Raw genomic sequence first — 12,530 nt, 5'->3', positions numbered from 1 at the left:
TGGCTGCAAGTTAGTAATTTAATTAAGGAAATTGTGGAATAAGATATGCTTATATAGTCAACTTTGATTTTTATGAAGGTGTTAGCATGGAATTAACTGGATCCAGTGGAAAAATACAGAGTATGTAATAATATTATCTAAGATATTTGAGATACAGAAATAAGGTTATATGGGCATCTCCAAATTTAGTATCTTCTGACTACTAAATCTTGGGTTAATTTAGAATAACATGTAATTTTGCTAATCTGTATGTAACTTTCTATTTTATATTTTAAAAGAAAGTTTGTAGAAACAAGTTATTGTGCATTAAAACAGTTCTCTGTGTCTTGTCATTAAGAGTTCCAGTGTCTGACCTTTTACCTTTGAATCAATACCTAAGGTTAGATGTGATAATTGGGAGAACAAAATAAAATCTAGTCTTGGTCTCCTCTTCCCACCAAGAAATCTCCTGTTGCAAACAAGAAGGAATTTGCTGGTGATATTTGTCTGCTGCCTTAAATAACAGAGGAGATTATAAGAAGAGTAGTGAGTTATGTCTGGACTCTGTCTTGGGTGTTATCTCTACTTGGGTGTCATGTTTGCTGAGTTTTAAGGTCAGATGCCACTCAAGAGCTGCAAAACAACTGTTGCAGACGTCTTCTAGAAATATGACCATTGTTAGTCTAGAAAAATCAGCTTCACCTTCCAATAGTTTTGTTACTACGGTAAGTCCAATACAAACTTATGTATGCAAACATATTCCTTGTAAATGTAAATAAAAGTATGAAAAACAGGGTTTTTTTACAGTTGCTGTCATCATGAAACCCAAATATGTATGTCCAGAGAATTCCTCAGTGTAAGGATATTTGTGTCACTAAAATATCAAATGTCTCTCTTTTACCTCCCTCTCCAGTTTCTCTCTTCCTTCACCCGAGCTCCCTTACCCTGTGTCCTGTTCTCTCTTTGCATCCCTTTATCCTCTCAAATATAACCATCCCAAGAAAAAGCTATGCCCTCCAAAGGATGCTAGCAGGAAGACCTCACTAATGAATATGTGAAAGTGTGCTGTTATTTACTTTTTTTTTTAATGTCTGCTGAGAATGGAATGACAAAAGATATTGCAATAAAACAACAGCTTAAAGACAAGGCAAACTTTTTATGTGTGAAACAACTTACAATTTTCTTTTGAAAAGAAACTTATAAAACATTTTTAAAAATGATATAATAATTGTGATTTTATCTAGGCAGAGATGAATCTAGGGTATTGTATTTATTTTGCTAATTCTACCTTGATTTGAATTATTACTTGGTAAAAAGTTGAAACTACTTGCAAAGACAATATTCTTGGATCACCTACAGCTTCTTTTTTTTTTTTTATTGAAGGATACTGAAATGCTGTGGTTTCTACATATGTTCAATCTCACCATGTACTCACTTTTTAGTCTGGTTGCCATATGTTGATAGAATTCACACCTTTTGGAAGCAGGAGGTTATTATATGAAGTATGTTTTACATTTAGGAGGAATGAGGGACTGGAATCGAAGAGTGCTATGAAATTTATGTTTCAGACCACTTTTGCTTAATGTAATTTTTTCTTCTGCCTCACTTGGACATTAGTTATTTTTATTTCTTATTTTCAGTTATTTTTATTTATTATATCACTGCAATATTAGCACATTAAAATAGAACATAAATCAGAATAAAAATAATGCCCACTTTACATGTGCAAAGTAGTATTGTCGAATTTAATGGTTTATTCACAAGAATGGCTAATAGAAGTTTATGCTGAAAAATGGGATTTTGTCTTTATATTCCATCCTTTATATTCTTAAGTTAATGCTGCATCAGGAGACTGAAGTTAAGAATTTACTGACCTGTTTGCTTTTACCTTTTATGTTTTACATGAGTCTATCCTTCTGCACTTACTAGATATATAAATAACGAGCATGCGTGTATGTGGTATTAAAAATTGCTGTTCAAATTATGGCAACAAGTCACTGAACATTTAATTTTATTATAAGAGATAAAGTATTCAGTAGAGTCTTGCTGTATTTTATATTATTTTGCCTACGTGGCGTGTTCCTCCTGTGCTGATACTAAAATGTGGACAAAGCTACGTTCGTTGCATTTTTAATGTTTTTAAGATAGTCAATATAGTTAATGCTTGAAATACAAAATAGTTAATGCTTGAAATACATCCCCTTCAAGCTAAAAGCCACTATCAGCTTCATGTTGTCAAAAGAAACATTTTAATTTATCATTGCTCTTTTGCTGAATTTGGAAGACATTGATGCTTTGAATGGATATATGGCATTTATTTGCCACTTGTTTATGAAAAAATAAAATTGGAGGCTCACCATTTGGAAATAAGGATGTGTAAATTCCAATAGCAGGTCACATTTGTATTAGAGGCAGGTGATAGTTTTCACCAGTGATAGAAGCTTCAGAGAAAAATATAAAAGAAGCTTAGGATGAGCTCTAAAGAACTTTTCTGTAAGTACTGCAGAATCCTAATCCTGCCTTTTGGAATCTGGTTGTGCCTTCAGGCAAAACTGTTAGTCTACTAGTGCAGCAGTGTTAAAGAAAGTTTCCTTCTGTTGGTAACTTTTGATATTTGTGTGATTCATGCAGATGTCCAGTTTTCTGCTTTGGAAATAAATTGACATATCTTGTATCTTAGATGGTAAGCTATGTGTCATTAATTATCTGAAATAGAAGCATTTCTTTTTCTAACACATACTGCCCTTAAATTTCATGATGAATTTACAAATAAAAGCAAATAGAAGTTCCCAGTCTATCATATGAAGTTTACATACTGCTGTCATGTTTCCTCTTGCTAGTGTTTTGTGTGGACTCACAGATTACTCAGAAGTTTTTACAGGTCTCTGGTTACTGATAGCCTCTTTCTCTGAATGCGTGTTATTTCTGCTCTATCCTGTTTTTTAGATAGGGGGACCAGAACTGAATACATTTTTTCAGGTGAGGGCAGACCAATTAATGTAAAAACATTTTGGTTTTGGTATTATTTTCCTTCACATTCTTTGTGTGTCCTGATACTTGTTTCTTTTTTGACCACCATTGCAAACGGACTAGTAACACACCTTTGGGTGGGAGGCAAAGTGGCTGTAAATGAAGCACTTAGCAATTAGACGGGTATACTTGTGTGCTGATGAAGCTGACTTGTGTACAAGGCAGGTGACATGAGCCAACTGCGGAACCAGTTGAAAACAAGATTTACCTGGAATTTCATTCAGATATTTTTATATATAGTTTTCTGGCAATACTTAATTCTGATTAAAAGGGATTGAGGAAGGAAATATTTTTTTTAATACCTGAAAACATAATACCTAAACAACTCAAACTATTGATATATGCCAGGCTTTTTTCTTATCTTTTCCCCTTTTTTAGACTAGTGGTGATAAAAAAAAATCTACAATGATTAACCATCTCGGTTGATGCATTCTGCACTGCAAAGTAAGACAAACTGAAGTAAAACTTCAGTTATGCTATGCTCTTTATAATTTCAAGATAAGTATGTTTGACATACTGTAGTTCTGATTTTTTTCCTCTCTCATTTCTTTTTCTTCACCCACTATCTGAATTTTCATGAAATTTCTTTTAATAGGCAGAGAGATCAAGAAAGAAAAGAAGCAGAAGAAGCTAGTCAGAAAGAAATAGAAGAATGGGAAAAATCACTTTTAGCTCAAGCAGCACCTACAAGGATGGAGACAATGTGGGAGATTCCTGCTATTGGTCATTTTCTTTGTTTAGCACAACAGATTTTAAATTTACCTGAAATAGTATTCTATGAATTGGAACGTTGTCTTCTGATGCCTCAGTGTAATGTTTTTTTATCTAAAATAATGACGTCTTTGTTAAGTCCTCCTCATCGCAGACCTACATTACATCGCAGGCCTACATTTTCCTACAGGACTTGGGAAGCAGCACTCAGAAAGAAAGTGCAACACTGGTATACTGTTGTGGGACAGACTGACAATCCTAATGGTGCTGCAGAAAAACTTGGATTGTGTCCCCAGTTTTTCAAAGTGCTTGGAGAAATTAACCCCTTGGAGGAAAAACCATTTCATGAGCTACCGTTCTACCAAAAAGTATGGCTGCTAAAAGGTCTCTGTGACTTTGTATATGAAACACAAAAGGATGTTCAGGATGCAGTGCTAGGTCAGCCTATCCATGAATGCAGAGAAGTAATTCTTGGTTATGACTGCTTGGAAAATGCATATGTTCACTTTCCACAGTTCTGTGGTGCAGATGTTCGAATTTACAAACAAAAACCTTTTCAGGCTCCCGAATTCCCATCTCTTCCCATCAAAGTTAAAAAAGTGCCACGTATTAAATCAGAAAGAGTGAAACATGAATATGGAAGCAAAAGTAATGGGGAGGTCGGTTCTGCTGGGAGAGAACTGCTGTGTCATTCCAAGACAGAAGGAGAGAAAAATATGGACATTGTTATCTGTCCAGAGAAAAGATCACATTTAGGTAGCTTTAGAGTCACTCCAGAGGATATGAAGATTGACTGTGAAATAAAAGCCTCAAGAGTTTGTGACATCAAAAAACCTGGTTGTTATAAAGAGAACTTCAGAAATTTGATTACTTCAGGAGAGATTGTTGATATGGTTGGTCACCCTAGTTCACAAGAAATAACAGACGTGGAGAATGGACAAGATTGCACTGAAATGGTCAGAGTAAGATCTGAGCTGAGTCCATTCAAGGAGAACACACTGAAAGCTTGCCAAATGCATGTCAATGGCACTTATAATGAAAACCAAGGCAGAAATTACCATGAGTCTGCTAAAGAAACAGTGCTTGAGACCTTATTGCAAAATAATAAGAAACTAAATAAGATGCTGGCAAAAAGGAAGAAAAAGAAAAAAAAGAAGTTGAAGGATATTCTAAATGAAAATCTACAGAAAAGACTTGATGACTTGCAAAGAAAGCGTGAGATTCATCTTCTTCCATTCAAATCATATAAATCTGAGATCCAGAACAAGTTGTTTATAATTAAAAAGAAAGCAAAACATAAGAAGCACAAGTCTGGTAAGCTGACATTTTTTACTTACAGTAAAATTTAGGAGGATGCAGACTTTTTTTGGAAATTATTTTCTTAGTTCATAAGTCTGTATTTTATTTTGTGAAAAAGGAAAGCCTCATTGCATTAAACAATTTGTATATTAATTTTGGAATCAAAGTTACCTACCTGATAACACAAGCATATAAAACATCAGCTGATTAGACTGTGATTAATTTGCAGAAGGTGTTTGTAGAGAATGTGATTAATTAGAAGAGTTAATTTGTTGCAAAAAATCTTCAGGAGAATGAATGTGACTGACTGGTTAGCATCAGAGAGTGTCACTTGAGGGTGTTTTTTGATATATTATATTATAGCAAATAACATTGTGGAAATGTTTCTCTCTTTTCTGGTAATATTACCTTGTCCCAGTTATGGAGAAACATAGAGTAATAATATGTGATGATGAATCTAAAGTCATTCATAGTGAAACTGTGTAGTCTTAGGTCACCAAACAGTGGGCCTGAGTCCAACATAAGGATGAATTGGCATCAGAATTTATGCTGATGACATTTTTATTGTAGAATGGGGCAGCATCTAGTTAAGTGTTTCAGGTAAGTGATACACAACCCAGATTTCAGTTAACTCACTGGAGAATTTCAAAGGTATTTGCAAACAGTAAAGTTACAAAAACCTTAAGTCAGTTCAAAGTGTTCAGGTAGCTGTAGTATTTTTGATGTAATATGAAGCAATGCGAAAGCTTAATCCTTTTGAGTCCTGGGCTAAGCTATCTGTGCTAGATTTTAGCAGACGTCTTCGAACATTTTATTTTTCAAAGTGACAAGCTGCTTTTCAGAACAGTGTAGACTGACAGATAAAATTGGATTTCATCTGAAAAGCAGATAAAATATCTTCTGGAGGTTAAGAAGCCAGCCAAGGTCTGATGGCAGTGCATGTAGCTAGAAGTCAAAATTTAAAGCTAGGAGAACTAGTAATATTTAGACCCTAAATATTTGAACCTGTCTGACTACTTAAATCACAAATTCCTCCTTCCAAGATATTTCACTGCCCACATCTAAACAGAAGTTTTAAGAGTTGCAGTTCATATATGTAGTATTCAGGGAAATGAATGTATTTTACATTTGCCTTTGTGACTGTTAGCTCTCCAAATACATCACTGTTTTCAGTCTTCTTAAAACCAAGCAAACTGAATAACAACCCAAACAAGTCTAGTTTGGGGAACTGTTGTCCTTTATCTCCTGATATGTTGAGGCATTTCCCGTCTTATTTTGACTACTTCATTTGACCTCCGTGGCGAAAATTTTGCAAAAACTTTACAGCATTGCAAGAAAGTGCTTTTCTTCCTATGGTTGTTAAATGTCCATTGGTCCTGTAGCTGCTAGACTGAAATGGATAGGATTGGATTAGATTTGTGCTAATACTTGTTGTTTTCTAATGTTTCCTAGTGTTTAAGGCTAAGTAGTATTTCTTAAAGATTGTCTGAAATTTAATCTTCTGTTTAAAGATTCCCTTACCATGTGCAGCAGAAAATGTGATTCAGTAAAACTCGTTTTGAGTCCACAAAGACACCTGATTTAAATCTGATCCTAGCCATAATAGCTCTTTACAATGTTCTTTAACAGTACAGTAAGTAAAGAGAACATCAGGAATGTAAAAGTGAGTACCTTTGATTTCTTTTCAACAAAATTATTTTTTTCCTGCTATTATTTCTCTTAGGCAGCTAAATGTAACTGAGTCACAGTTTATGTTTCTATTGAGATGATTTGCATGTTCCTGACTTGCTGTGGCAGTGGTACCCATAGTGAATATAGACTGGTTGTGCAGTTCACAGAAGTCCACTGAAAACTTCACAGATGTATTGTGAGCAGAACTTACTGTAGAATACAGCTGTGTTTTGACCTTTACCATAGTGACAGAGTTTTCTTAAAATTTATAAAAAGGTGTGATCACTTTACTGAGTCTATGTCTTTGAAACAAGGTAATGGTTGTTATTGTGGCAGTGTTATGTGTTAGTATGATTGACAGAGTAGTACTGAATGTAATGGAAAGACAGAGTCAGAGTTCTTCTGTAAACAACTGCATGCTATGCACTGATTTTTTAAATGTTATTTTCTTACTGGAGTTAGGTAAGTTTCAGTGCAAGGCACAGTGCAAGAGCATGCGAATCCTACAATTGCATGTTTGAAACAGGGATTGGATGAAATTCAGAACATCTGAAGTAGGGTTGAGAAAATAGAAGGGACCAGAGGCTGCTTGAAATAATGGTGATGTGCCTGAACCAGAGGTTGAAGTAAGTGTGAATAGAATCCCTTTTTATTCCAATTAGTATAGAAAAAACCAACACAGCACACAACTTTGGACTTGGATGTTAATTCTGTACCATATACTCATGCTCTGGAAAATTCATGGTAGTCTATCTGCTTGAAGTCCATTTTACTATATATTTTATTTCTTTAGAGTACCCTTGCATTTTGTGTATGAAGTCAAGCATTGCTTGAGTGTGGGAAAATGAATTTAACAGCCTGGCAGCAATTATGAAAGGCATGGTTTACTGTCCTTGGGAGTTTAATCTTTAGAAGACTTCTGGAGACTTTTCTCTTCAGTAAAAACTTTTTCATGTTGTCTAGCCTGTAGATAAAGCCTGTTGATCATATTCAAAAGAGTATGTAAGGTATTCCAGCAAGTAGCAATGTACTCCATGCATTTGGTGCCAGTGTCTTCGGAAACATGTAGCACTGAGATTTTAGAGGGTTTCAGACGTTACTCTGTAAATCAGCAGTGTAAGTGCACTTGTTCAGACTGACTAAGCTCATTTGACTGTATAAAAATATATGCTGTGTCAATATGGAAGCCTCAAAACTCTATAATAATGCTTCATTTTCCAGATTGTGTCATATTTTCTAAAAGAAGAGCTGTTAGGAGCAATATAAAAGAGTAGGAGCCTAAAAGGAAATAGGATTTGTACAGTAGTTGCCAAATCTTTGAAAGACATGAAGTGTGTCTTCCAAATTTGTTAACAAAAATATACAGGGCCTGTTATTTAATTTGAGAACACTGCAGTTGCTGCTAGAATGTAGTGAAAAAACAGAAGTTCTTGCAGTTGAACAGGGCTAACTTAAGCATATTCTACCATGACAAATACTGCTGAGTTAGTGTTTGATATTAAAAGCATCTGTTGCCCTGTCTGGGGTAACGAGACTCTGCTCCATACCCAAAAATAAAGTTTCAATCTTATAAAAAATAATTATTAAAATAAGTTTTTATTCAAAAATTTTCTGTTTTGTCACTTTATAATTTGAAGCATGGATTGATATTGCTTTTGTTCTTCAAGGAGAAGCCACAAGAACTCAAATACCAGAGTTCATAATAAAAAGTTTTACTAGATCTGTAAAAATATTTCTGTTTTCAAATCATGTTGAACCCCATGTAGAAAAGCTTATAAATAGGTTGTATTGTTCTTGCCGAAGTAATTTAAAAGTGTCAAGAACATTTCTCATCTCATTTTTATGCCAAAAATAGTACTAGAAGACATTTGAATTATCTCTTTGTTTCCCCTTTTTCACCCTTGATGACAAGACCAGCTTGAGATGGCTTATGTTTTAGTTGCATCTAATCAGCCTAATGTGGTTTTTTTGGATGCTTGTAATTGGTTCAGGTCTTAGTTATGTTACTTTGTTAATTGCTTGCATATCTATTCAAGTGACAGTGTCAAGTGGACTTTGTTTCAGCTTGAAAGGAAAACCTAGGTCAGTCATATTTGTCCTGGACCTACTGAACTTAAGTTTAATGTCTAAGAATTTTCACAGAGCTGGCTAAGGGGTTCTTGATTAAGAAAGTGTTAACTTCCAGTTAGCTGCTAATGGGGGTGAGATGCCTCATAGTCTCTTCCACTCTGAACTGAAACCAGAGATGTGGAGCCTTTTGGAAAAAGCTGTGTGGGGACATAATTACTGATTATGCCACAGTAAATGGTTAGTGAATGTAAAGATACACTGGAATATCTTTAAATGTGGGCAGGAAGCAGGCTGTGTTGAATTGAGTAGGTGAATTAAGCAGATTATATATGTGAGATTCTTAATTATAAATATTTTTCTAGTAAGGATTCAATAAGGTTCTGCTAAGGTTTTCTATTCATGGAAGGAGTGATAACATACTGGAATAGTCTGCCCGGTGGAGCCACCTTCCCTAGACATGTTTAAAGAAAGACTGGATGTGGCACTTGATGTTATGATCTAGTTGAGGTGTTAGGGCATGGGTTGGACTCGATGATCTTGAAAGTCTCTTCCAACCTACACATTCTGTGATTCTGAGGACACAGGAGTGGTACAAAGGGATGGGGAAAGGGCAGTGCCCTATAGGGGACACAGGGGCAGGCCACCAGGGAAACCACAAGCAATGGGGAAACAAGGAAAGGAAAAACCACAAGAATTAGGGACTTATGCGGAAAGCAAAACTGGGATAGATCAGATAGTATTGCAAGGCATTATGGAGGAAGTATTTTCTTTCAGCCTAGGTGGAGACTCTCTGGTATATTCTTCCAGGGCAAGGCTCTGGAACCTTTGAACCCCTCAGGATTCGCCTGAGGGGTTCAAAGGTTTCCCCAAAGTGGAGATTCAGATCTAGATTCTTCAAGCCTTGTGCCTTGAAGAATTTTTGCCAATATTTTCATTAATATAAAGTTCTCATCTTCCTGTGCTTGTATTATTACTAAGTGTCTGCAATCATGCTGATTCTACAAGGAATCCACAAATTCCACAAATTCCACATTGGATGATTATTTTCTTCAAGCTCTCTTTTTGTTTAAGGTTTTTAATTATTGTTTGGGACCCCTGAATGGGAACAAGTAATAATGTTAGAGTGATGGTTTGGCTTGAGTGAACAAATTAAATGTGATCTTGTTTAAATTTACTATATGACTGTAGAAATAACCATATAAGAAACTTTGCTATCTTGCTTGATGTGACATAACTATTTGATTTGACAAATGTATATGACTTCTGAACTCTTTTACTGTTTGAAGTAAAGCACTTGCCTTATCTTTACAGAGATTTTTTTTTTGTAGGAAAATAGGAAATAGGAAGCTTTTGTATATAGGAAGCTTTTTCTTATGTTTTGTCCTTCCAGTCCACACAAAAGACTGCAGTACACAGATACTTAATTCAATGTTTGCTTCTGTTGAGTCTAGTTCTGATTCATCATGTTTACATGACTTACTGAAAACCATCTGTTAGTTGCAGTTTAACTTACAAGTCTGTATGTAATTTGGTTTTATTACTAAAGTGCAATGAACAGCATTATGAAACTTTTTTCTTTTAATCTTACAAGGAAAAAAATCGCTATCTAAAAAAGCCATCATGAAGAAGAGGAAAGGTTTCAGAAGGTCTACCATACCAGAATTTCAGGTAAATTATTTTTATTTTTGTTTTAAGCACTTGAAATCTGAATGTCTATGAAATAAGTTTCTTTATCTAATCCTTTAGTTTCTGATGGAGACGTTGGAAATATTTACTGAAACTTCTACTTTTAAAGGCTTAAACTGATATTTTTGAAAGTACATTTCACCTTCTCTTGGTAGAAAATATTTTACTGGTTTTAGGATGTGCAGCTTGAACACCATTTTCAGTATTGTTTATGATCCTAGATATATCTGTTATAGTATAAAACCAGTAAAAAATAGGACTTGTTAAAGACATTTTTAAGGTAGATGTAATTGCCTGGGTTGAAATTAACTTGTTTTTGTATGAGGTGTGACAGTGTGGTTCTTGAATTGAAATCTGGCATGGTTAACTGAAGGACTTGAAAAAACTTATAGGCATCTGTCCTTACCCTGCTTGCAATGGTTATTCCTTATCAGCATATGATTTCTAGGCCTCTAGGACCTCGTAGGCTCTAGAAAGCAATGTGAGTACTAGTTATGCCAACATGGCTTTATGGTGCTGAAATGGAAGTGTTACAGTACTTCAGTTCTAAGTTGCTCTCTGTGTATGCAAGGCTGCTTGGATTGAAGTTCTCCTCTGGCTATTTTTTTTTTTCCCCCTTCAGAAAGCAATCTGTGCAGGTTTGGCTAGCAGGCTCGCATTGAATCATGACTGTTTTTTAATACCCTCACCCTGAATCATTTGATCATCATCATGTGTTTCAGATGGAGCTAGTAGAATTTCTTGTGTTAAAATTGGGTGGTAACAGTCAATGTTGAGAGATGACTGATATTTAAGTTTACACTGACTTTGTCTATGTTGCAATGATGGTGACTAAAATGTTTCCTAATGGCTCAAAAAGTAGGTACATATCTAATTTTTTTTTACAACCACATTATCTGCATGCCATGGATATATACAGTTAGTTTAGAAATAATTTCTTACATAATTAAACAATGCATTTAAGTAGTATATCTAAAACTTAGCTCAACCTTTTAGCTTTAGTAGATAAAACATATGTATATCTATCTACGTGTATATTTATTGTCTTTAAAACCTTATATTAAAATGTAACAAAATACTTCTGGCTCAAGTCAAAGCTAGGACTAATATCTGTCTCAGGTGAGGCTCTGACTGATTAGTATTGAGCAGGTTAATCATATTGGGGTGCTTTTTAACAACCTCTTTCAGAAGGTATGTCTGTTAGAAGAATTTGCCAGTATTATACCTTTTATATTGGAATAATACTAAGACTTTTGGAGTCTAGTAATGTGTGCTTCAATATACTCTTTTCCACATATAGAAATGGCCAAACTTTATGAAATAGTATAACTGGTTGAAGGTACAAATACAGTTTTTAACTATTTTGTAAAACAGCTTAGAGCTTGCAGGCCCTTTGAGATACACAGGGAGAGCAAATCCACAAGAATTTTGCTATTCATGTCTACACATCCGTTCTTTTGGAGTGAAAGTTAATTTATTAAGAGGTATACTATGTTTCATGTGCCTGCAGCCTACAAATGTAAAAAGCACTTCAGTTTATAAAATTACATTCTGTATTTAGGTATAGATCTTCTGAAAATCATGACTTGGCTTTAAAGCTGAGTAAATTTGTATTAATAAGTCTTTCAGTATGTGCAGTGACACACACACTCAAAAATATTAATGCAAATTCAGTAGGTGATAGTGTTACTTAATCTAACATTTAGAATGCCATTTTTATAATATATAGCTCGGGGGTGCATTAAAAAAAACCCTAAAGCCCTGCAAACAACAAAATAAACTGAAATTAAAAGCAGATGCAAATTAAATTATTTTTACCAAATAAAATTGCACAAAAAAACAATTCCTGGTTTTAATATTTTGAAAATTTTTGGAGAAGTGGGTTTACAGCTTCATAGATCATGATTTAGTTGTCTCTTGCTTGTTTTTCTGGGTTCCAAGCTTCTTACTACTGTTGCTCATTAACAGTAGTAATTTTAGAGAATTTTAGAGAAATTAACCGTAATTATAGTGCTGTACAGAAGGGACACTAACCTGTTTTGGGAGTTTTTTCCCAGTTACAAAGTACATTTAGATTTGGTAAC

At 34.7% G+C, this 12,530-nt stretch overlaps 1 protein-coding gene across 3 annotated transcripts in view; it reads left to right on the top strand.

The window, feature by feature from the left end:
• Positions 1-12,530, top strand: part of KIAA2026 (KIAA2026 ortholog) — a 50,248-nt gene that overhangs the window by 6,562 nt on the left and 31,156 nt on the right. For all 3 annotated transcript variants that reach the window (XM_040089365.2, XM_040089366.2, XM_040089364.2), the window contains 2 exons: positions 3,605-5,034; positions 10,352-10,428. In XM_040089365.2, the coding sequence (XP_039945299.1) occupies positions 3,605-5,034; positions 10,352-10,428 (1,507 nt within the window). The remainder of the gene's footprint in view (positions 1-3,604; positions 5,035-10,351; positions 10,429-12,530) is intronic.

This window comes from Hirundo rustica, chromosome Z (genome assembly GCF_015227805.2).
Source record: "Hirundo rustica isolate bHirRus1 chromosome Z, bHirRus1.pri.v3, whole genome shotgun sequence".
Lineage (NCBI taxonomy): Eukaryota > Metazoa > Chordata > Aves > Passeriformes > Hirundinidae > Hirundo > Hirundo rustica.
This window is presented reverse-complemented; position numbering and strand designations above follow the sequence as displayed.